At 39.2% G+C, this 26,810-nt stretch overlaps 1 protein-coding gene across 5 annotated transcripts in view; it reads left to right on the top strand.

Moving 5' to 3' along the window:
• LOC308391505 (proline-rich protein 5-like) overlaps positions 1-26,810 on the top strand; it is a 42,846-nt gene that overhangs the window by 13,187 nt on the left and 2,849 nt on the right. For 2 of the 5 annotated variants that reach the window (XM_080874108.1, XM_080874109.1), the window contains exons 2-8: positions 3,359-3,492; positions 14,730-14,810; positions 15,035-15,083; positions 18,992-19,058; positions 20,390-20,481; positions 22,041-22,178; positions 23,582-23,699. In XM_080874108.1, the coding sequence (XP_080730234.1) occupies positions 3,359-3,492; positions 14,730-14,810; positions 15,035-15,083; positions 18,992-19,058; positions 20,390-20,481; positions 22,041-22,178; positions 23,582-23,699 (679 nt within the window). Of the gene's footprint in view, positions 1-3,358; positions 3,493-6,642; positions 7,116-13,271; positions 13,403-14,729; positions 14,811-15,034; positions 15,084-18,991; positions 19,059-20,389; positions 20,482-22,040; positions 22,179-23,581; positions 23,700-26,810 lie in introns of those variants that run through there. The other 3 variants (XM_080874107.1, XM_080874110.1, XM_080874111.1) reach the window with 3 other exon arrangements.

The following is a 26,810-nucleotide window of genomic DNA, read 5'->3' as shown; positions in this document are numbered from 1 at the left end:
CCCGGCTACACCAAATTATCCTTGGGCAAGATACTGAACCCTAAGTTGTGCTCTGATGCATCCATCAGAGTATGAATGTGTGTGAACGTTAGATAGAAAGCACTTAGAAAAAAGAAAGCATAGTTGTGTGAATGGGTTACTGAGGCAAGTTGTAAAAAAACTGTCCAATATTTCTGAATTAAAACTCAAAGGAAGAGTAGGCCAATAATGAATAATGTGAAAGACTCATTGCCAGTTATCACACATGATTCATTTCAGTTCTTGCTGCCAGTGGTGACACAACCAGTTCTAAATCATTTCTCACATGGTGATAGAGATTAATACACAGACACCAGACCGATACCAAAACCCAAACTTTTCTGGGCAATTTTAATTTTCATTGACCAAAGGTTAGAGATAAGTCCTTTGCTTTCTTTGCATCCAAAGTACGACAAACCTCTCAGTGCCTGTGTATTTATAACCATAACCCTGGCTGCACTCTTTTGATTACTCTTTCACTGAACACAACTATGAAACTAGCTCGCATTTGGGGAAAGCTATATTTTGCATTTCCTGGGTGTGTAAGTGTGATTACACGTGACAGCCATATTTACAAAATTAAAAGCAGAATAATTATTAACTGACCTCATTTCAAAGAAAACAGTTATGTTTCAGACACGTGGGAAATGTTTACACTTTTTCTTTCTGATAATATGTTTGTTTGTTTGTCTGTTTTTTCAAATTTGATGTTAAAAGAAAAGAAGTGATGGACTGTTAATTTTAGTATTATTAAGTATTGGGACAGTCATAGAGTTTTTGTGATGTTGCCTCTGTACCACCACCACAGCGGATTTTAGATCAAACAGTGAAGACTGAAGTGCAGAGTTTCAGCGTCATTTCAAAGAGTTAAACCAAAAGTATTGCATCAACTGCAGAGGAGATGTAGACTGTTTTTGTGATTTGGCACTATGTAAGTAAAGTTGAAGTGTAGTCCTCGATTTTCAGAGGACAAAACAAGATTTTAAAAGTAATTGCCCGATCACCAAATGTGGCATTTCTTTCCTTGAGACCTTTGAAATGAGGCCTTCACTGCTACCATGCTCAGTTGCTCCTTATTTGTGAGTCTCTCTGCCTTCAGTAACTGAAAAGGGAGTTTTAGACATTGACTTTATCTGTCCCTCACTGGGGAAAGTCACTTGTTAGTAGTACAGTAAGGTTCAGGAAGAAAAAAGTGAAATGGACATATATTAGAAAAATAAATAGGAAATTTAAATCAACTTTAAAAAACAAACAAAAACCAAAAAGGTTACCAAAAGATAAACGTGTGTGTGTGTGTGTGTGTGTGTGTGTGTGTGTGTGTGTGTGTGTGTGCGCGCGTACGGTGTTTTGATATTCCCTGTGTGGGGGTTGTGCAGTCTGACTGCTGTCAGGATGAAGGATTTGCAATAGTGCTCCATCCCACACAGTAGCTACAGCAATGATTTATCATGATTTATTATAATTTCACACTGGAAATTATAATACAGTTTTACTAGTTCTGTCAGCGTTAATCTCGTTAAAATGACGTTAATGCCATAACAGCATTAACGCGGCATACCTAAACGCGGTTAGCTTGTTAGCACGTTGACGCCGTGCAGCCCCACGCACGGGCGATCCGTGGTAACTCACTAACGGAGATTTGTCGCGTTAATGTTATGGCGTTAATGTCATTTTAACGAGATTAACGCTGACAGAACTAATTTTCACTGGAATTTTTTTTGTTTTTGTTTCGATGTTTCGTTTTAATGCACAACTCCGTAGTGCTCAGTTGTCACCATTTTAATGCAAGTGCATTTTCCACTTTGAACTAAAAGAATGATAACACAAGAGCAGCACTGATGAAACTGTCGATTACTAAAATATTAAATAGCTGCAGCTATTTAAGGATTTCCATTAGGTGGTAGTACCAGGTACTTTTTTTTTTTTTTTTTTTAAGAGTAACTGAAGTCACTGTTCTGAGAAACTCTTGTGTTGCTTTTGCACTACGCTTTAGGTCAGTAATTCTCTTGGCAGCCATACATGCCAGTGTCAACATTGTCTCCACCATTTTTGACAGATGATGCTTCTTTTCTCTCCATCTCATGCTTTTGTCTCCACATAAACCTGGTATAAATTAATTTTGATTTCCAAGATTTCAGATTTTAGTTTTTCTTCAGAACTGTGAAGGATCTTTTAGATGTTTAGTTGTCAGTGTTTTTGTTGAAAAACTGTTGTCAGACTTTTTATTTACATGTTGCTCCTCAATACAGTTTTACAGTTCTGTTGCAGGTCTGTTCTTACTTGCAAATCTGGGTGAATTGCTTGTGTTGCCATCGTTTAGCACATCAGCGTGTTAGAGCTGCGCGTTAAATGAATCATCAAACCAAAATATTTGTGTAGGATTTTATTTAATAATTGAATTATTCATATAACTAGATGAATTGTTGTCATGCCTTTTACTGTTCTGATAAATTATTGTGTTTATTGCACCCAGTTTCAAAGAACTGACAGGTTAAATGCCCAGGTGTTTCCTGTTGCATTGGTTCCTTACTCATGTACCTGCAGTGTAGGTCAATAGTTGCAGACTGGTTCTTGGTCATCATGTTAATTAATTGTTAATTAATTTTTAATTGTGAATCACAAGAGGCTCATTTTGGGGTCATATTTAAGGCCAAAAAAGAAGCACTATGAGTCATAGCACAAGAAACTGATTTGTACAATGTGTGGAAAATTGCACAGAAAGAGAGACATGTCACCAACAAAAAAGGGCTACATCCAATGAAAGAAAGTCTGTGTAGTTTCTGGAAAGCAGAGTACCTGGAGATCTGCATTTTATAGAGACAGGCTGATCTTGTATCTTTGCACAGGAAGCTGTGGGTTGATAGAAGTCTGTCTCTCTGGTTCTAAATAAAGCCGATGTAGCTAAAGCCGCTTTGCTGCATCAGCTATCAACAGAAGTTAAAGCAGCCTAGAACAGGGGAGTATTCCCAGTATGTAACTTGAAAGAATCAAGATCAACATAATAATACATTATCAAAATATCCTGGTTAGCCTAATCTTATTTGAGCATCCATCATGCAAGTTCCCCACTTTCAGAACCTCAAAGAGATGTGGTGTTTAGCTGCAGCACCTTTCACCTTCTTCCTCCTTTGCATGCTAGCAAAGTCACAATGCAATCTTCCAGTTCTATATACAAGTATTACTGTGCAACTCAACCACAGCTAAATGCGCTCATCACCTTCGAATGTTTTAATCTCAGATTCACGCCTGTCTCCAAGGAGATCAGTTTTGTATATTTGTAAAATGATGAAACTGTGTTTTAGTATGCTGATTATTCAGCTGCGCTTCCCTCTCTCTACAGCAGCCAGCTTCCATAATGGGATCTTTTCGGCGTCCCAGACCTCGATTTATGAGCTCTCCAGTTCTGTCAGACCTTACCCGTTTTCATGCAAGCACACCTGCTCTACAGATCTCCAACATCACTGTGTGGAACAGGTGAGCTGACTTCAAACAAGAAATCCCACAGTACTTTAGCTTGATCTTTGTGATCCATATTTAATTTACATTTAAAACCAAAGTAAGCCGAAAGTGACTGTAAGCTAAAATTTGAAGTGTTTTTGTTCTGTTGTAATTTAGTATTTTTATGAAGTCACTTTTCCATCAGCAAGTTTCATCTTCCCCTTTTATTCAAAGTCGGTAATTTATGTCAAAGGGCCTGCACTGACCTGTTACACTTCAAAATTTTAAATAGGCAGCAGTTAGAAGTTTCCACATATACTAACAAGTCAGGCTGGAATACAGAATATAACAAGAATTTGCCTGAATGGAGCACTACATTGGCTCAGTTCATTGGTATAAATATCAGACGTTATCAGTTCTAGACTGCACGACTCCATAATCCCAAAACAAAATGTACAGATATTATCTTACTTTTGTTCTACCTTTAGCACTGGGTTATGTTTTGTCATGTGTATAAACATTGGTTTTAAAAAAACAGAAAAATATAATAAGAGAAGAAGAGGTTATATTGAAAGTTTCAGAGGTTAGAAATTTTCTATTTGGTTTCATATCTGATTAGCTTCTAATTTTAGTGATTTAATTTATATTGGTAATGGCCTAATGAGGGCTGCGTGGTTATGTCTAGAGTTATTATCATGATAACAAGTCTTTTTTTATTTCCAGACTGACCATTTTCCTGAAACCTTTGTTACTCATGTTTGTGGTTGAATGAAAACAATTCTGCAAAGAAAAGTGGGCACAGTTCTTCCACAGCGACATGAAAGAGTCATTGCCGGTTGTTGCAAATGCTTGATTCCTGTTTTTGCAGCCAGAGCAGGAAGAACTGACTTACTTACTTACTTTTGATTAACAGATAGCTGATTAAATAATCTGTTGAGCCCCTTTGTCCCTGGGGGTTCATGGGCTGTGCCGCCAGGTCTGTGATTTAACTATAGACTTAACATAGCAGCACCTGGTATCCAGAGAAATGGCAGACTCTCACAAAACCATTTTTATGACCACCAAACACAGCTAAAACAACAAACAATCAACAACAGGTAGACAGATTCTGCGAAAAGATGTCAACACAAAGTGCGGATTCCCACATTCACCCAGTGATATTTACACGGATCTACACAGACAAACAATGTCTCTGCTGTCTTCACGGATATTTCAAAACCACAAGTTTTATCACACTCCAACCAAAATTCACTGAAAAAGCAGCAAAAGAAGACCAAAATTATGCTTCACGTTAGAATTTATGCTAATATTTTTTTAATCTTACCTTTTCTGTCTGGCTTCCAAAAAAAAAAAAAAACTCAGATAAAAACACATTTCCTGTATAGCTCCCTCTCCCAGCTTCAAGAGTAGTTTCATAAATCACTCTTTTCTACCTTATTCGTTTGTTTATCCACAGATGCATTATGCACCAGTCTACCATTGTGTACAGTGGGGTGTCCGCTTTTTGTTTTACAAAAATGACCTAAGTTATACTGTTCAACAAAATTTTCAACTTTCACAGATGGTGCCAAATTGTTCCTATGCTTAGCTTAGCCTCTAATTAAACCTGTGTAACTTTGCTCTGTGTCACTTCAGCAGCATTGTTCTTTCCACAGGTAATGTTTATATGTTGATTCATTCAGTTTTTGGTCTACTCCAGCATATTTTCAAAGGGTTTATATGCTATAAAAGCTAAAAAAACAACAACAACATTAGTCCAGAAAAAGAATTTTTCATATTTTTTTCAGTGTTCCATCCTCAGTTATTTTGACACAATTGCATCTGATGTGATGCTTACATGATTATTTCTCACATGTGTTAGCTTTAATACCAAGATATTTCTTTTTGTTTTGTTTTTTTTGAAAATGGAGTTTATAATTTTAGAGAAATATTCAATTCATTTTGGGCATGATGTTTTCAAGCAGGAACCCCAGAAAGCCCATAGGGTATTAAAGGTTAAAAGAAAAAAGAAAAACCCCTAAAGTATCTTGATGCGTGCTCTATTATCCAGGTAAGGAAATCCAAAAAGGTTTATTCTGCTCATCTGCAAATGTACTCTATATAAGGTTGGGGAAACCTGCATAGGCTGAGACTGAAGAAGTCACTTGGATGAATGATGAAATGTTTCTCCCACTGAAAACGCTACGTCCAGATGAACAGAATCAACTTTTTGAAAAGTATATGAGGAATGTGGAGGGCCTAGACATGGTCCCAACATAGCTTAAATTGCTCCTTTGCATTGACTCTTCATCCCTGTGGAACTGTACTAGAGGGTTGGAAATGTTGAGGGTGGTGGAGAATGCTTGGCTGGTTTGTCCCAACTAGGAGCATGAAGGAGCTGCACGCTGTACTAGTTGAAATCAAGTCAGAGGTAGGACTGCCAGTCTAGGACGGACTTGTAAATTTCTTCTAGGCATTCAGTTGTATTTAGGTTTGGTGACTGCTAAATGCCATAGCATGTGACTCACATCATTACCATCTGTTTCTTGCTATGATGGCAACTGCACTCACTGGCAGCAGTTGTTTTCTAGCAGGATCATGTGTGACATCACAAGACTGAAACTGCTCATAATTGCCTCAAAGAACTAGTAAAGAGCTCAAGACGGTCACCTTGGATTTACCTCTGAACTCTCATTGACATCTGAATTCAGATCAGTTAAATTTTACTAGCGCCAAATCACGACAAGAGTTGTCTCAAGGCATTTTATATTGTAAGGTCGAATAATACAATAATACAGAGAAATACTGAGAAAATGACCCCTTATGAGCAAGAACTTTTGCAACAGTGGAAAGAAAAAACTCCCTTTTAACAGGAAGAAACCTACAGCAAAACCAGGGAGGGGCGGCCAGTTGACTGGAGAGAAGGAAGACAGGACAAAGGCACACTGTGGAAGCGAGAGAGAGATTAGTAATAACTAATAATTAAATGCAGAGAGGTGTATAAACACACAATAAAGGGGGAGGGGGTTGTTGAGTGAAGAAGAAACACTCACTGCATCATGGGAAGTCCCCAGCAGCCTAGACCTATTTCAGCAACTAAGGCGGGGCTCTATCTAATATGCTTAACTATATGCTTTGTCAAAAGCTTTAAGCCTAATCTTAAAAATAGAGAGCACGTCTGTCTCCTGTGTCCCAAGTGGTGGCTGGTTCCACAGAAGAAGAGACTTGAAGCTGAAGGTTCTGCCCTATTCTGCTTTTATATATCCTAACCTTATCACACGATTTGCTGAAGAAGATTTGAAGGAGTCAGGAATTACCAAGAAGTGCATGAGGGTGCTGCAGGATATGCACTTAGAACAGCAAGACAGTGGTGTGATGTGTCGCTGGTGTAACAAATGGGACTGCATCAGGAATGGGGTTAACAAACAGATGTGGACCAGCAGGAGTTTTCATTGACTAGGAAGGGAGCCTAGAGAGGTGGAGGCATACTCTGATCAAGAGTAAAGAAGAGTGAGAGGGAAGAAAGGTTAATTTGCAAGAAACAGATGTAGAGAAGGAGGAAGCGGTAAACAATCCAAAGCAATGACTGGTGTACAAGAGAAATGAAGAGAGTACAGGCAGGGTGGAATGGGTGGAGAAAAGTATCAGGGGCGATTTGTGACAACAGGATGCCAACAAGGGTGAGTCAAATTCCTCGTTTGTGTGTACAAACTTATCCAAATAAAGGCTGTTCTGATTCTGCTGATTTGGTGGCAGTGCCAAAAGCGACCGGGATGGATAGGAATTAGGGCTGCACGCTTACGCATTTTGCATAAAATGAGAATCACGATTTTTTTGGCTTAGAATTGAGATCACGATTCTCTCACGATTTTCTTTTCCAGTATAAATATTTATTGCACTTATTAACTGCACATCAACTTCGTAACAGTTGAGACTGAACATAAAAACAATAAATAAACATAAAAACAACAAATGTCTCACGTTTTGTTGTTGCCGCAAAATGTACTGCTTGAAATTCCGTCTCCACCGTTGCTCGACACTGCGTGTATAGAGCAGGTAGTGCAACAACAGAAAAATAGTTGCGGGACGGCACTGTGTAGCGTTTGTCTAGGGTGTTGATCATTTTCCTAAATCCCTCGTTTTGCACAGTGTTGATGGGAGCCATATGTTTGGTCAGGTGATAAGTGATAGCCTCCGTAATTTCTTTGTGCCTGCGGGAGTTCGACGTGTATAGGGAAGCGCTGTATAAGGTTCCCGTTATTGATGTTTGGGTGGTTGACCGGGACGGATTTTCTCCTGTCACTTTCTCGTCATCCCTGACGTGCTCAACGTTGTTTTTTCCCTGCTAATTTTAGCATTACACGGCACAGCTTCTGTATCACGTGGTATAAGGCTCCGCCCTTGTCATTTGTTGAGCAGGAAGAGTGAGCGCTTGTTTTCATGCAGATTACGTCCCGGATCAAAATGCGATACAATCGTCGTCTTTTTTTTTCTTTTCTTTTTTTTAAAAATCGTTGTCATTTGGAAATGAGATCGCACATAAGTATGAATCGAGATCGCGATTTTCTAACGATTAATCGTGCAGCTCTAATAGGAATCAAAATGACTCTTTCAGAGGGATGGCTCAGGTTGTGCAGTTTGGAGAAAGAACTGGAGATAAGATTGTTTCGAAATTATGCAGAAGAGCGACAGTGGAAAAGTACACAATCTTTCAGTTCTGAGGTTTTATGTATCAGAACAAAAAAATCATTGTGTCCTTCACAATTCGCACAGATTATTGAAATAACCTGAGATTAACACTTGACATATCTCATCATGCATTTTATTTTATTTTTTATTTTTTAAAAGAAACTAAGCCAAGGTGTAGATGCAGTGTGTGAAAGATGAAGTACACCACATGATGCAGTGGCCTGTATAACCACTTTTAACAGCAATAACTTGAAGTAATTTTTTTTTTTTGAATGATTTTATCAGTCTCTCACTTGGCATTCGCATACCTAAATGCTTCAGACTAACAATGCATTTTTTATGTCATTTCATAGAACTGGACAAAGGGTGTTGAATATGGAACTGCCAGGCAGGAGAAAAAGAGGTAGAGCAGATTTATGAATGTAATGAAGGAGGACATGGCAGTGTTGGCATTACAGGAGCGGATACAGGGGATGGGGTGAGAAGGATGAAGATGAGCTACTGTGGCTTCCTCTAAAGGAAGCGGCTAAAATAAGATGGAGAAGTTACAGTTGAAAATTCTTTATCCTACTGCAGCTCAGTTTGTCAGGGTGTTTAGATTATTTTATCACTGACAGGAGGAGCTCACACCTCTGAATCTGTGGCCTGTTTCCTGCACTCCACAGCTCAGAGCAGGATGTTTAATAGGAAATAGAGGCAACAGCAAGGTCATATCCTGAGAACCAGCTTAGCTGCATGCAAGGACATTGGACATAGAGAGGACACACTTAAATGCAACTGACCCAAGGAAAAGAGAAACAGCCTTACCTAGAGGCATTATATTTTAGGTTGTCTTCATCCGTATGTATATATGTCTCATTCTTAGTAATGCAATTATTTTCAGCAACACAGATTTACCCTTAAACTCATGTGTCTGTGAAGGTTCTCGGTCATCCAGGTCATCGTAGTCTAAGGAGCTTGGAGAGAAAAGCGTCTGGACTTCTTTAAGTTGCTTGAAGACGTTTCACCTCTCATTCGAGAAGCTTCTTCAGTTTTAAGGGTCAAATGGTGGAGAGTCCCAGATTTAAACACAGTGGGAGTTTCCCACCCAAAGAGGGACAAAGGACCCCCTAATGATCCTCTACCTAATCACATGAGCCAAGGTGTGAAAACTGGTGTGGATCACAATCAGCCAGGGTTTCGGGTGAGCTCATTGTGAATTGTAGCCAACCTTTACATGGACGAAGTGGAAAGAAAGGCTCTTGGCTCTTTTAAAGGGAGAGTACCCAGCCACTGGTACAGATATGTAGACGACACCTGGGTCAAAATCAAAACACAAGAAGTGGAATCCTTCACTGCGCATATTAACGCAGTGGATAAAAACATCAAGTTCACCAGGTAAGACACAAAGGACGACTGTTTGCCTTTCCTGGACTGCGCTGTGCACATTGAAGAGAATGGCAACCTCAACATTGACGTTTATTGGAAGCCCACACACACGGACCAGTACCTCCTCTTTTAGTCCCATCACCCTCTGGAACACAAACTTGGAGTAATTAGGGCCCTACACCACTGGGCAGAAAATGTTCCCTCTAAGCCTGAAGGGAAAAAGGAACACACACATGTAAAGGAAGCACTCAAAACATGCGGTTATCCTAATTGGGCGTTTGTAAAGTCAGCAAAGATGCACAGAAAAGAAGACCAGACACCAGCGAGGGAGGATAAGAAGGACAGACGCAACAACATTGTCATCCCCTATGTAGCCGGTGTATCAGAGAAACTCAGAAGAGTTTTCTCCAAGCACGACATCCCGGTGCATTTCAGACCCAGCAACACGGTCAGACAAAAACTGGTTCACCCGAAAGACAAAACTCCTAAACACAAACTTAACAACGTGGTGTATGCTGTACAGTGCAGTGAGGATTGCCCAGACCTCTACATTGGAGAGACCAAACAGCCACTTCACAAGCGCATGGCACAACATAGAAGAGCCACCTCCACAGGACAAGACTCAGCAGTCCATCTGCATCTAAAGGATAAAGGTCACTCTTTCGAGGATGCCAATGTTCACATTTTGGACAGAGAGGACAGATGGTTTGAAAGAGGAGTGAAAGAAGCCATTTATGTCCACTGTGAATGACCATCTTTGAACAGAGGCGGTGGTTTACGACACCAACTGTCTGCCATCTATAATCCAGTTTTGAGATCCCTTCCCAGACGCCTTAACGCCCACTCACCTCCTGGGCCATCTGACCTCAGGAAATCGCATGATAGGGTGGGGCCAGGTTTCACAATGAGCTCACCCGAAACCCTGGCTGACTGTGACCCACACCCGTTTTCACACCTTGGCTCATGTGATTAGGTAGAGGATCATTAGGGGTCCTTTGTCCCTCTTTGGGGGGAAACTCCAACTGGGATATTCCTCTCCTTCCATCTCAAATGTAACATCTGACATTAGAGGGAAGACATTTTTACAATTTAAGTAACACTCTTGGTATAGAGTGTTTGTCTTTTTCATTGGTTAGTACTAAACCTAATAACTGGTTGGGTCACTTCAAAGTTTTCATTTTGTTCTTCTTAAGCCAGTGTGTGTGGACTGGCTGGTGTGATTTGGATCATTGTCCAGAACGCAAGTGCGCTTCAGCTTGAGGTCAAGAACAGATGGCTGGACATTCTTCTTCAGGATGTTTTGTTAGATGGCAGAATTCATGGTTCCATTTACCACAGCAAGTCTTCAGGTCCCGAGGCAGCAAAACAGCCCCAGACCATCACACTACCACCACATTTTACTGTTGGTGTTAGAGTCAAATTGTTAAATGTTGCCATTATTGTACTTAAATTTGTAAGTCTTGGTTCAAACTATATGATTAAGGACTTTCCTTTGTTTCTATCCGGTCGTTAAGTCTGACGTCACTAGCCGTGTCTGGGTCTAAACTCTGCTGCAGGTCCATATATCAAACGATCACTATGGCATTACTGAGAGTTGAAAAACTGTCTAAAGTCTTTCATCTTTAATAAAATGATCAGCGTTCTGCTCTACCAGGTGTAACAATTGAGTTTAACATCCAGGCATCCATGAAAATGGAATTTATGACATTTAACGGAGTTAGAAGTTAGCAGGGAGTTAGCTCGTTAGCTTCTATCTAAATACAATATAGCATGTCCTGACTGCGGGGTTTTGGAAACAAATTAAAACGTATAGCTCTGTTATCACTTCCAACATAAATGAAGACAGAAAACTAAACAGCAGTGACGTTTGTAGGGTTACTGAAGTTTGGCTAGCTGGTATATAATGATGTGCTACGTGGCCGCTAGCAACACAGCTATGTTAGCATAATATAAACAAGATAACTTTTTTTCCACTCGATAAAAGTTAACGTGAGTGTTGTTGGTGGTCAGGAACAAATGTAATCGCATGGCAGGATGCTGTAAAAGGACCAAACTTCAGCCAGGAGAACAACTGAGATAATCCATCCACAATACGAGGTTAGTCATTCATATACTGCTGCATGGGCTGGGCTTTAGTTACATCCTAAGGTTTTAAAAACTCAGCTTAAATAAATGATTAGCGGTAATAAAAGCCGAGGGAGGTCAACAGTGATCACTGACTGTTTTAGGAGCTTTTTGAGATTAAATAGAAGAAAATACAAAACATTAAACATGTTAACAACACAAAAGCCATATTAAACACAGACTACTTTAGGCCCGGAAGTAGGGTTAGTCACGTCATCACTTAACGACCGTCCTCCCCAGCCTGTTGAAAGGTGGGGGAGGCTATAGTGTTTAACTACAGGGACATCGTATGTGAAGCTTCTGTTTCTGCTTTCTTATTTAGTGAGGATGTTTTACTTGCCATTTATGACCTCACCTGTGCTTGTGTATGGTGAGATGGTGAGAACGTTAGAGGGGTTAAGCCATATACAGGGTGGGGGAGATTACCCTTTGGTGAGCAGGAGGTCACACAAACGCACCCCCAGAGACAGACAGACACACACACACACACACACACACACACACACACACACACACACACACACACACACGCCTAGTGCCTGACACCATAGGGGGGGGGGTTTACAATGAGTGTTTGTGAAACTGTGTGTCACAGAAATAAGAGGCTGCAGGGGAAGCTGGTTCTTTGAAGTGGTCTGTCACCAAGGGCAGAAGGGCTGCTCTGAGATCCTTCCCTTGCTAGTATGTGAAAAACCGGTTGAGCTGTTCGTCTTGCTTTGTTAACGGGAATACGTTTCTGAACCAGCGGGGCCTGTGGAAGCGCAGACCCAACAGTTGGTATGATGTTACTTTTACACCAGATGTAATGGGACACACACCTTCCAAAAAGTTTAACTTTTGTCTCGTCAGTCTACAGAGTATTGTATTAGTATTGTAGTGGCCACAGAAATTGAACTCTGCTTTCCAAAGATGACATATATTACAGTTCATTTATGCTATTATAGTCACTGATTGGAGAGGTTGTAATCACAGAGTTGTGACTGTAAGTAGTAAAAAAGATAAATATAAGAAATTTGAGTTACAACTTTGCAGCTCTCAATATGGACACATTTGTGTATAAATTTATTTTCTGTAATTGTAGTGTGTGTGTGTGTGTGTGTGTGTGTGTGTGTGTGTATAAAAATAAATAAAATTTTAAAAAATGTTACAAGTGAAAATTTCAAAAGTTCAAATTTGTTCTACACATTGTCACTTTTTTTGAAAACTCTCACATTTTGCATTATATTTATTTATTTATATTTATATTTTTTGTCAAATAATGCCACCCGGCCAATAAAATGAGTTGAAGGTGGTGTGACTTTCATTTGGGGAGGGGGGGGGCTCTCTGCAAGCTGCACTACATGAGAGACATCTCCATTAGGAGGTAAGATACAGATCACTATTTTACATGTTTAAAGTGAAATAAGTGTATATAAAAATACTTGTATGTGCATGAATATGTTAAGAAGTATATTTGATTGTTCGTTTTACTTTTTAAAATTTATTTCTAGAGTAAAACTGTTAATTTTCATTCGTTACCTCAAGGCAACACTGCAGTTAGCCCAGTTTTTTTCAGGCAATATAATACATTAGCATATGTGTGTAGAGATGTGTTTGACTATGATCATACAAATGCACACAATGTTTTTTACTTTACAATCTACTGATAATTACAGGACATGGACGTTAAAGCCTTTTATGGAAGGAAACCAAGGGAATGTGCAGAAAGTGTAGAAAGTGAGCTTTCAGGGAGTGACAGTGAAGTAGAGGAGTGGATCCCTCAAGAGGTCAGAGGTCAGCTGATAAAGTAATTGTGTGTGTGTGTGTGTGTGTGTGCGCGTGCACCCGTGCATGCACATCTTCCTGTTGCATTTCTTTCTTTCTAATACTTTTTTCTTTTCGATGCATGGTGCCAGGGTGCAGTGGTACACCAAAAGCAATGTGCCGCAAAAGCAATGTGCACCTCAGCTTCACCCCGACCCCAACTGCTTCCTGAGGTTCAACACTGAATGCACAAGACACCCTGAGAGATCCCTGATCAAGTGTTGGATGTATTTTGGTGTTTTATTGTTCTGTGAAATTGTTTATTTGTTGTTTGTTTATTTGTTCATTCTTGTCGTACTAATAAAACTTATTATAGAATAACTTGGTGTTTGACTACACTTGTTGCACAGTGTTGCGTTGAAGCAACAAACCAATATCTGTTTTGGGGGGGGGTCAGATTTTATGATTGATATATTATTACGGATCCTAAAGCTTCCCCAAAATAGGGTGGAATTCCCCCCCCCCCCCCCCCCCCCCCCCCCCCCCCAAAAAAGTCATGCAGTAGAGGGTTAAAACGTTATATTTTTTGATATTTTTGTGAAAGTCTTTGATCTTTACTGCTCTGTGGTGAAAGGCTGATCAGGTATTACCATGTGTGCCTGACCAGTGGGGTGACGTAGGATTTTCAAATTGATACTATAGGTGCATCTACTAAAAATCTTGGACAAGTTTTAATATCTGTGAAACTTACCTCAAAGTCAGGGTCAGAGGTCAAGTTTTCTAAAAATCTTTTCAGATTATTGAATTCAGTAATCTGAATCTCAGAATCTCAGATCGTGATAATCTCTATTCAGGGCTGAAGTGCAGCCCTTCACAGCAGTCTAAGGTTTTCATGTGGCCTTTGTGAAAACTTAATTGTTCAACCCTTAGAAAGTGATTGCAAATGGGTCAGTGACCCCAGCTATACTTCAGAAGTTGTGGCAGAAAGGTTTAATAACTACAAAGTGTCCTGGTGTTGCTGTGACAAATCAATGAACCCAAGTCCAGTTCAAAATTTGTGGTTAGACCTGACCAATGCAAATGAGGGAAGAACTCACAGTAATTTATTGTTTGGAGCTTGTGGCATTCTACCTGAAATATTTGACCCTGGTGGTATAAATGTTATGATGCCTTCAGCTTCAACTGAAAAGCTAAGGAAATAAGTAATCGAAGTATTACATTCTGAGTTTTTAAAATGCCTAAGATCTAGCTTACTGGAGACATAATGCAGTTTGCTGTTTTTTAGTTCTTCAGAAACTCGGTATGATAAAACAAAGATTTCTGTTACAAGCTAGAATTTATTTGTTTGACCTGTTTTATTTCTCTCTCAGGGTCCAATCAGCTGTGATCAAGGTGTTCAAGGGGGGAGCTCTGCAGACTAATGAGCTCTACACACTTAACGAGAGCATCAGGTGACACTTTACTTTTTCTTTTCAAATTAGCCTTGTTGAATCAGAACAGAACAAAATGCAGAGACAGAAGAAGTGGAAAGAGTCGGCAGAAACAATAAGTGAAGAACTAATTTAACTTTAAATGAACTTAAAGAAGAAACTGGTTTGGACTGTGTGAGTGAGATAAAAAGGAACATGGTAGCTGCCAGTCTTCCTCACTGCTCAAGTCTTCTGTGTCTTTGTAGGTGGCTCCTTAAAACTGAGATGGGTTCCTTCATCACAGAGTACTTCCAGGTATTTTCTCTTCCTCTTTTACCTTTTATTACTCCTGAGTAAAGTAACAGAGTTCATGTCAGCAGGAGTCTCTAAGTCAGAAGTATCTGAAGGTCTGTTTGTTTTCCGTGGGCAGGGGAAACATTTACTGTTGCCGATGTTGGGCGCTGTCCTTACTTTGTCTTATCATTAGTCTTGTAGTACTGGTACTGGATTTTTGAGCATTTTACCAATACTCAATTCAATTCACTGCCACCACAACAACACCCATTTTAAAGAACTTAATATATTAAGGTAAAGAGGACTACAAATTTGGAGAGATAACACTATCAAAAGTGAATCCTACATGGTGACTGCCAGTAGGAAGACCTCCAGCAGAACCAGGCTCAGTAAGAGATAGTGACGGGATGAGGGGGAAGAGAATAGAAAAAAACGTATTGCATAGAGATATCAGGAACAATAAACTGGACAAGATACAAAGTACAGTAAGCAGTATAGTATTGTTGGGGCGATCGTGGCTCAAGAGTTGAGTGTTCGTCTTGTAATTGGAAGGTTGCCGGTTCGAGCCCCAGCTCGGACAGTCTTGGTCGTTGTGTACTTGGGCAAGACACTTCACCTACCGCCTACTGGTGATGGCCAGAGGGGCCGATGGCGTGATATGGCAGCCTCGCCTCTGTCAGTCTGCCCCAGCTGCCCCCAGCTACAACTGTAGCTTGCCTTCACCAGTGTATGAATGTGAGAGTGAATGAATAGTGGAATTGTAAAGCGCTTCGAGGGGTCCCGAAAAGCGCTGTATAAATGCAATCCATTATTATTATTATAAGGAATTTAATAACGTACAATAGTGGCATGTAGGTGGAGTGGTGAAAAGAGAGGAGCAGCGTAGAAGTTCTCAATGCATCATGTAAAGTTGCTACAATTTTATAGATTTTTGCTGATATGTTGATCACCGAAATTATTTTTAAAGTTAGTCAAATTTGTTATTTTATGGGAAATAACCTTTAAATTGTTATGGATTGTGAGCCACAGGAACTACTGTATCACTGCCATTGTAGTTTTTGTGAGACTTGTAGTATTTTAGTTCTGTCTCGCTTGTATTACTGATCTTAAAATTGGAAAGGCATTTATTATGAAATTGCAGGCTGTTTTTGACAACACATCCCCTTTGTGTTCGGATGTGTTTGTGTCCTTTTTAATTTTTCTTTCTTTTCTTTCTGTTTTTTATTTTTTTTTATTTTTATTTTTTTAAATGATCTGCATGTTATGTCAGCACTGAGTTTCTGGTCTTCTTTGTGCTGAAATGTCTTTCCTCTTCAAATCCTGAAGCAGCTTAGCTTTCATTCTGTCATGACATTCAGATTAAATTTTTTGTGGTTATTCTGAAGGACTTCAGTAAAAAAAAAATGTAATATTTAAATATCCAGTGTTATTATCAACAGTACAGTTCTGCTTTATATATGCACCAAACAGCCACAGCATTATAATCATATTATAATACATATTATACAAATAAAGTGAAAAATACTGAACATTACAAATCACTATAATGTTCTGTTAGGAAAACCTTGCAATCAAGCATTCATGTGGATAATATTGGACATGTACTAAGTCCTTCTAAAAGCCAATATGTTTACAGAGCTGCTTGAAAAGCCTCTGGGCACTGATTTAGGTATTTATTCACCTCATCGTGCTTTATTTAAAAAGCACTTTGCTCTCAGACTGCAGGCTTATTCGTGGTTCCTAGTTCATTGTTCAAGTTGTTCAAGTAGAATGGGAGACAGGCCCTTCGTTACGGAACCAGCTTCCAGTTTGGATTTGGAGAGACAGACACACTCTCTGCTTTTAAGATTGGACTTAAAACTTTCATTTTTATAAGGAGGCTTTTAGTTAGGGCTGGAGATATCGAGATTAGACTCGGCAACCAGTGGCAATACAATATTTCCACAGTCTGGAACTGAACTCTATTCTCCCAAACAAGAATGCTCGCCTCAAAAGAGTGGGATTTATCAGAGATTACCTTCAGAACTTGGGAGTAAAGCATGGAATAATTAGCCTGCTTGTAGTCTTGACTTCAACCCCGTCAAGCACCTGTGGGACTTCGGTGTGCTCTTGTACAGATTCACTAACTTGTGACAAATGCTGGTTGAAGAATGAAATGCCATCCCCCAGTAGTATGTGATCCACATGAGGAGCAGAGAGCAGAGGTGAAGGACTGCAGTGGCTGTGGATGCTTCTTCCACATGCTTTTGAAGCCTGTTTGTTTGAATCAAATGTGGCTCCATTTAGGGGGAAAGAAACCGGCTTTGCAGCTATATACACTTCACTACCAAGAAGCATTGTTAGAAGTCGGAGGTGACTCTACCGACAAGGCGCAGGAACTTTCACTTGAGCCAGATGAAACTATGGTGTCATTTGATATAGTCTCTCTCTTCACTTGCATACCTACAACAGAGGCAGTGGAGACTGTTAGAAAACCCCGATCAGATTTGCACACTGTTAGATCCTAAAAACAAATGAATCCAAATTTGGTTAATGAATCCAGCCGGAATTTCCTTTTCTTTTTTCCTTGTTTTTGCTCAGAATAAGAACATTTCCATACAAATATTTGTAAATGAATCTCATTATTTGTTTGTTTTTTAATGTCTTTGTAGTACATTGAGTTACCTAATGTTAGTCACTGCACAAGAGAACCAATGATTGAATCTCTTGATATTAATTGATATGACTGCTTCAGTCATTTAGCTTTAATCAATTTGCTCTGAACTCAAGATCAAGAAACAATTTTCACCTTTAGATCTCTCTCAATGGCTCAGATACTTTATGAATTACTTTCACTAACACCAGAATTCAATTCATAACACTGAAATTCTTAGAAAACCTCAATTTAAAAATTGCGTCACTAGGAACAATCCATGGTACTAGAACTGCAGTCCCTGATCAGTGTCAGCCGTTGCCAAAAGAGCCAAGCAAACCAAACAAAAAAGCGCTGTGAGTGCTCCAAGTCTGGTTGCCCCGCGCAACTGAGAAACCACAGGGCTCCTGGTTCCTGTGACGAGCGAAAAGAGCTGCGAAACTAAAGAGCAATCTCTGCTGTGTCTCATTATCTGAAAGGAAATGTGTGCTGTGTAAATGTGTTCACTGTTACAGTGATGATAGTTTCCTGTGCTACTTACTAACACAATAAATAAGGAAGAACAGCAATGCTTTTTATACTCTGCCTTTAAAATATTTGACCCATGTGTTAAAACACCTGTATGCATGCTATAATAACAATAATACCTTGTTGGTCACTGCTTCAGTAGTGATATTTTTACATAAATACAAGCTAGAGTGGCTGTGGCCCAAGAGGTAGAGCAGGTCATCGACTAGCTGGAAGGTCAGTGATAAGATATTGAACCCTGAGTTGCCTGTGATGCATCCATGTGAGTGTTATTATAGTGATATCAGGTTGAAAGTGCTTAGGTTAGAAAAAAGTACTCTTATAAATGAACCTCATAGTATTAAAATGCTTTGCGTGCTCAAATTGAGTAGAAAAGTACCAACCACAATATTTATAATATGATTAGTTCTTTTGTAATGTATGAATGGATTTTTGTTTGGGTATTAGTGCGTTAATTTAGCAGGTTAGGACACTGACAGTGATTTTCAGACAGCGCTGAACACAGGATCACACAGTATTTGGACTGGTTAACTTTCAGTCTGAATCTTTGGGAATCTCTTTATAATCCTGTCTTCTGTTCTAATCTGACATGTGGTAAGATTAAATGTGTGATTATTTTCTTTTTTATGTTGTCCCAATTTGAAATGGCAGTTGCATGAAATGTGGCGTGAAATTTAAAGACATCAGCTTGTAGATGATGACCTACTTATTGGCTTGATTGTCCTGGATACACAGTTCAAATCTTTGTCTGTCTGTGTTGATGTTTTAGAATCAGCTGCTGAGTCGAGGTCTATCTGGAGTCCTGGAACAGATCCTTCTTCAAAACAGTGACACTGGTTAGTAGGGTGTTAATATAAAGAAGCTGGAATCTCTTATGTTTAGTTCGCCCTATGTTTACTATCAGCTCAGAACAATGTAGAAGAGAACAGGCCTGGATCAGCACTGTCTCATATTGCCCATAAAATAGAAAATGAATACATTCTTGTAACTGTAGGATTTAAAATGACAGAAGGGAAATTTGATTAGGTGGTGTGGTATTTAAGCCACTGAGAATTCTGCATGAAGTCATTTGCAAAGAAGTAAGGTTTATTTACATAGTGCTTTTCAAGAACAAAATTCAAAAACTGTTTTACAGAAATAGGGATACAATATGTCTGTGAAGGTTCTCAGTCCTCCAGGCCACCTCGCCAAGGGATTAATAAAGTTCTGTTCTAACTCTTTAAAAAGCAAGGATGGGGGTACGGAGCTCAAGTACACAAAGCTCTGGTACACTTGGGTTGTGCAGCAGAACAATGATCTAAAGCACACCAGCAACCTCTGAATGACTCAAAAAAATAAATAAAGGTTTTGACTTGGCCTAATTACATTTTAGACTAAAGCTAAGATGCCTTTACATGAGCTTACACAGGCCGTTCTCTCAAAAATGAGCAGCCTGTTTAAAGTCTGGCTGAATTTAAACAATTCAGGAAAGAAGAGTGGGCCAATTCCTCCGAAAGACTAGAATTTCTTATGTTGCTATGTATGCGTCTCTATCCAGTTAATCCCACCAAGAAATGTTGAAGTTTATAGCACTCTAACATTATATTATGTTTTCAATCAGCTGGAGAAAATATCTGAATCTGCTCTTAATTGTCATTCCATTAAGACTGAACAGAGTAAGTTAGTGGAATTTGGATTAAAGGGAACTGTATTGATATTTTTGCACTCCCACTGTAGAAGTTATTGAATTCTATTATGTTGGTTTTTTTAGCTGGTTTAGTAAATTGTGACTATTGTGTGTAAAAACTGGTTGAAAGGATTGAACTAATAATTGTTTCTCTAATAATTTTGACTGATTTAAAATGTGAAAAAATAAAAATGTGTTAGACTGTGACACTGATGGCACCCCACATTTTCCAAAGGTTGCTGTAGTGGCCGTGTCTGATATTTTCTGATGGACCATGGAATCACTGCATATATGATTGTTGCCACTATGTTGCAGCCAAATAAAGGATATTGATCTGTTATAAAGTAACAGGTTTCAGCAGAACATCATGCTTGTGTCTATCTTCTGTTAACCTGTTTGTTTATACAGACAGAAAAACAGTACGAGTAAGTCCTCAGATGGTGGGAAAAGCTCAGCATATCACTGTAATATTGGTTGTATTTCTAACTCGTGTCCCCACAGATGACAACCAGCTTAATGTCCTTGCCTGTATGTGGGACCAGTTCTTCACAGAGACCCTCCCTACACTGCAGGCCATCTTCTACCCTGTCCAGGTAAAGTGTTCATCGTCCACATTACAAAAATGTATAGTTCAGTTCTTCCCGAACTTTAATAATACGGCATTCAATTAAACCAAGACCTTTTTATATTATGTTACTTATGTTATGTTACTTTAAATCTGCCAATCCAGAAAAATGATTGTCTGCAAAACTCACTGTATAATGTTGTGATCTGTGGTGACAGTAGAAAGCAGGTGAAAGAGAGAGATGAGGTATGCACTTTAAAGAAGAGGAATAAAATCTAGTAGAAGAAAGACGGGTACAATCTGTGTGAATTGGAGTTAGGGAGGTGTAATGTTTAAGATGCATGAAGTACAGGTAGTGAAGGCAGATGGGGATAACCATTTGAAGGAACAGTGTAAAAGAGAGAAGTCAAGAAGAGGTTGCAGGCAGGTGAAGTGGGCAATTTGTGACAAAAGGGAAGCGGCGAGGAAGGATGGTAGTGAGACCAACTATTATAGAGTTTAAAGATGGTTAGTCTTACAAAAAACATGGGGAGGAGCTAGATGAGTCAGGAGTGGCAGATCATGCTCAGTGTTTGTAGACAAAATAAGAGAGGCAAGGATGAGATTGTGTGAACATGTAGAGATAAGGGCTTGTGGATAAATTAAGCAAAGGATATTGAAGAAGGAGCAGCTAAGGGTATTGAGACAGGAAGAAAAAATGAAGACCAAAGGGGAAATTCATTAATGTAGGGACTGAGGACATGCAGAGGGTTGGTGTGACTGGAGATGTAGGCCCCTAAAAGGAGAGGCTGAAAGAAGACATTCGTATAGTACCAGTTAACAACAAGATGCCATATAATGTACGATATAGACTCAAAAAATGTTAGAGAGAGAGAGAGAGAAGCCTGATGATCAGATGAGTAATCACTGAGATATGGAAGAAGAAAAGGAACTCCCATTTAACAGCAGAACCAGGCTCAGGGCGCAGGGGTGAACAAATGAAAACTGTGATGTTCATAAAAGTAAATCTTTTTCTTTTCTTGCTACATTTTTGAATTTGTGAGATTACCACAATGGTATCAGAACAGTCAGAAGTTTTTTCTGTTATTTTCACAGCTCAATTGTCCAAAAAATGTTTTGGAAAAAAAAATATTGTTTGTCCAAAGAATGTTTTGGACACACAATATTGTGTCCAAAACAGCTGTGTCATGGGCTTAGTCTGTGTCTGTGCGTGGTTTTAGAAGATCTAAAGTTACAGATTTAAAGCCTTACATCACCTGGGGTCATTTGAGTGCAGAGGTTATTAGATTAACCCTCTGATCTGAGGACTGAAGTAAAGTGCTTCTGAGCGATATTTTTCATTCTTTTTGGTTGTATTTTTTCACATTATCTAGATTTGAAATCATATTGGGATGAAAAGCCCACATGAGGTCACCGTAATGTAAATTATGAAATTTTAATGGGAAGACTCGGCTGAAAGTGAAAGTAGGGCGCAGGTAGCAGTGATTATGGTTAAGGCAAGTGTCCAGCAAATTAACCAATACTGAAATGTTGTCTTTAATAATAGTCTGTGTTTATGTATTTTAAATATGACTTTGTGCATTCCAGGGTCAGGAGCTGACTGTGAGACAGATGGCTCTCTTGGCCTTCAGAGACCTGGTGCTGTTAAAACTTCACCTGGAGGACACTCTGGGAAATGCAACCTCTATTCCTCCATCAGTCACACAGATGCTACTGGTGTTACAGGTAAACACACAGTCACACACAATCACTCGCTCTATTTAAGTTAATTACAAGTCAGTTACAGCCTTTATTTCTTAATTAGCACGATATTTCTTCATGGCCAACATCACTGTAACCCAGAAACCCAGAAAATACAATCAGATACATATGAAACAGTTTGTCCATGTTAGCTTAATCATATTATTTGGAAATGCAGCTAAAACTGAGCTTGCATCAAATGTTAATGTCCCAAAAGATAAAGAAAAGCTATGAGCATAACATAAGAATGCAGTTAGGTCAGAGGTGTGGCCATTATTAAACAGAAAGTACCTGTGAGTCCATAAAAGTTTTCATTTTGGGTTTATTGCTAACATATTTGACTCTTATGTGAGCTACGTACTGGTGTTGTTGTTGGTGAAATTAAAGATAAAAATGCAAAAATAAAAGAACAGGCTATTTAAAAGTACTAATCATCACTAATACCCCTAGATCTAAACAGTTTTAACACGAAGACCTTCAATAGGTTTTTGATTTTTGGATACAGATATTACTTATCAATACACTAGTTGATACCATTCTCTATATTTTATATAAAATAAAGATATAACAGACGTTATAATTCTGACACATTACGGGGCCAAAATAATCGTACTTCTGCCATCGATATTACTACAATACTAAATTGTTTTTCATTGTCATGACAGTTTACACTAAATTCAGACTTAGTGTAAACTTAGGCTAGCTACATGGTAGTTGTTGCTGTTGTGATGATTTGTTACCAAGCATTCAGGACCTAAATCAACCCAAATCAACTTGACTCCACTGTAATAAATGGTGGGGAATTTTTTCACAATAATTAAGCAATTTAAGAATGTGGTTGTACGTTTGATCTGACAGAACTATGCCTGCTGCTTGTCTACATTTAAAGAAATACTTACTAAAGGTTCATTTAGTGTGGGACCAGGAGGTTGCCCTGAAGATGCTGATATAAAGCATTGACTGCTTGCTAAAGTAAACATATTGTGCTGTGAAGAATGTTATAGTTGAATTTAGTTGAATTTTTCATTAGTTGTAAAATGAGCCCAGTCTTTTGAACATTCTGACCTGTCGGCTTTGACCGCAAAAAAACAAAATATTAACGCACAGCGATGTCAAATGTAATCCCTTTAAATTGGCACATTTTATTGGGGGTTAGTTAGAAATTAGAAAGTATCAGATATATTAGATTGCATTAATACTGCATGAATTCCAGTAGCAGTACAGTTTGCCTAGATGCTTCTCATTACTACTGACCACTCTGGTCCTGGTATCCATCCTTACTTAGTATTTTGAAGTGATGTCTTCAGTTTTTAAAATATCATACAGAGGCCCAAAGGTACTCACTTAACATCAAAAATTGTATGAACGTCTTTGTCTTTTTCTGCCAGGGTATCCATGAGTCGGGTGTTCCAAGTTCGGAGTATCACCGTTTGGAGAGTCTCGTGGAAATTGTTGTGTCTCCATATATCTGCAATGTCCTGCACAATAGAAACAGCCACCAATTAGGTCAGTCCACTGATCACTGATACTGCTTTTACATTACATTGATTTGTTACAGTTAAAGTTACAAGTTACAGATTTTAAGGCTTACATCACCTTGGGTCACCTAAGCGCAGAGGTTATTGGTTTAACCTTCTGAATTGAGGACTAACGTAAAGTGCTTTTGAGCTATATTTTTCACTCATTGTGGTTCTACTTTTTTCCACATTATCTGGATATGACATTGTATTAAAGATAAAATACCAGAAGGTTAGTTGTACTCCCAGCACAGTCTCGAGAGCATGGAGGAAATTTCAGGAGACGGGTAGTAACTCTGGATAGGGCCGTAGAAGGTCCTTAACCCATCAACAGGACTGGTATCTGCTCCTTTGTGCAAGGAGGAACAGGCTGAGCACTGCCAGAACCGAACAAAATAACCTGGCTTCAGGTTTCATGACAGCGTGGCCTCTAATGGGCCCTGTGCTCACTGCCTGGAACAATGGATCCTGGTTTTCATTTATCATAAAATACCAGAATTGGCAGGTTGATGGCAGAAATCTTGTGCTTTTCACAGATGTCAAGGGTTCCAGAGAACCATGGAAAGTGTTATGCTGCATGTAACATTGTTCAGCACAACCAATTTGGTGGTGGGTTAGTGATGGTCTGGCGAAGGATGCATATACTTCTACAGGCTCTACAGGTTATAACACCCTGACTGTCATTAGGTATCAGAATGAAATCCATAGATCCATTGTCAGATGCTACACTGGTGTGATGGTCCCGGGGTTCCTCTTGGTGCACAACATTGCCAGGCCTCATGTGGTTAGAGTATGTAGGCAGTTCCTGGAAGATGAAGAAAATTGATAACATGACTAGTCCACTTGCTCGCCTGGCTTAAAGCCAACAGAACACCTCTGGGACATAATGTTTCAGTTCATCTAGTGCTGCTAGGTTGCACCTCAGACTGTCCAGGTGCTCAGTGATGCCCTGGTCCAGATCTGAGATGAAACTCCCCAGGATGGCATCTGTCTATTGTTAGACAAGCACACGGGGGCCATGCAAACTTCTGAGTACCATTCTGAGTTGTTGTAAAGACATTTCAGCATAATGGACTAGTCTGCTGCATCAATCTTTCACTTTGAGTTTTTGGGTTGTCTTTGAATTTACCCTTCTGTCACTTGATCATTTTCATTTCCATCAAAAAATGTAGCTTATCTGTGTTCCTAACACATTAACCAGTCCATACCAGTACTGATAGTGATTGCATGACTTTTTTAAATCTTTTATCGTCCTTTTAACTTTTCAATAGCTAACCAATGATTTCTGATTTCAGGTTGCTCAAACATAAAAAAGGTGCATTGTTTTACATTGACCTCTGCATCCATCTGCAGTTGATTTTCAATACAAATCTAATGGTATAGATGTCTTTACTATGACAGATGGATTACATTAAGAAAGTAATGTTTATGTTTTTAAGAAATAATTAGTAAGTTTGCAACAAAAGTGCCTGCTGAACTTAGTCAGCTTGTTTCAGAGGTCAAAGGCAATGTGCTGTTTAAATCCTCTCAGAGGTTGGCCGCTTAATCTGCTCCTGCTGCATTGTAGTTTCATTCCAGCAATAACCAGTTACTTCACGTTTCAAAACATAATGTGCTCCTGTTGGAGGAGACTCTGAAAAAGTTTTACACACATACACAATCTCTGCACGACTGAATAAAGATTATTGGATCAAATAGCTGGGTTTAATTTCAGGATGGATCAGATCACAAATCTTGCTGTCTGCTACTGAACAGTTAGATCAGTGCTCGTCTTTCCTACAGCATTCTGACAGGAACACGTTAGTTACAATAAAGTGACGAACTGTAAATAAATAACCAAAGATATTTTCTATGAGTCATAATTCTTCACAGAATTATTAAAAACAGTCATTAAAGTGAACATATTCTGCTTTTCCTTCATTTCTGTCAGATATGTATGGAAAAATGGACAAATATTAAAACCTATCAAAACAACCTTACACCTCTGAACAGCTTTCTATTCAGGAAAGGATCTCATGGTGCCTTTCTACTTGCACCCTGTACATGTCTGCCATCTTGTGGTCACAGTTGGCTATTGTTTCTTGAGGGCAGTTTAAGTTGACTATAACCACTAGGGTTCTGGGCTGCACCACTAGAGTCTGACCCAGAGGTTATAGCCATGTTTTGCACTGGCTGTGATCGGTGTTGATCATTTCTGTCATTTCATTGACGATTTGTGTCCTGTTAACAACAGCTCTGTCCCACTTCCCATTTAGGGGCTGCATCCATTGCAGGATAAATTGGGACGCAGCTAAAGGCTGGAATTTGTCAAGCTAAAAGGCCAGCATCCTCTTCTGGTTGTTTGCAGTATGTTTTCACTATGTGGAACACTAACAAGAAGCAAGTATGCTAGACCAGCTGCCCCCGGCTGTTCACTGATCTGAAATCAGTAAAGTCTGAATGTCATTGTACACATGTGCAGACATGTTTGGAAACATAGCAGTAGCAAGTGAACAGGAAGTTTACATCATGATTGTCACCACTGGGGGTTTCTCTGTATTGTTGTAGGCATTGGAGCTTCAGCAAACCATGGTGAGAACAATTATCTATAAATGAAGAAAACTTGGATCAGTGGTGAACCTTCCCAAGAGCAGCAAGCTTGCCAAAATTACTCTAAGAGCACATTGACAACTGGAGTCACAAGAGAACCTAGAATGACATCTAAAGAATTTCAGGGCTCATTGCAGGACCAAGACTTTGGGGAAAATATTCTTTGGACTGAGGAGACAAATATAGGGTTAGATATAAAGGGCTGACAAAACTAACGTAGCAATTCAAAAAAATAACATCATAGCAACAGTTAAACATGGTGGTAGTGTGTCGGTCTGGGGCAGCTTTCCTGTTTCAGGACATTGAGGACTTGCTGTAATCGAAGGAGCCATGAATTTGAGTCTGAAACAAAAGCACACTTGGGTTATACAGCACGGCAGTGAGCTGAAAAACACCATTAAGTCCACAAACAAAATGAAGGTTTTTAGTGGTGTAATCACAGTTTAGACTTAGACTGAGACCTTTTTGCGTACGGCACAACTAATTTTGAGTCGTTACCTGGTGATTTTTC

This window comes from Rhamphochromis sp. 'chilingali' (assembly GCF_963969265.1).
Source record: "Rhamphochromis sp. 'chilingali' genome assembly, chromosome: 2".
NCBI classification, from domain to species: Eukaryota; Metazoa; Chordata; class Actinopteri; order Cichliformes; family Cichlidae; genus Rhamphochromis; species Rhamphochromis sp. 'chilingali'.
The sequence above is the reverse complement of the archived record's forward strand: the minus strand, read 5'-3'. Positions and strand labels throughout refer to the sequence as shown.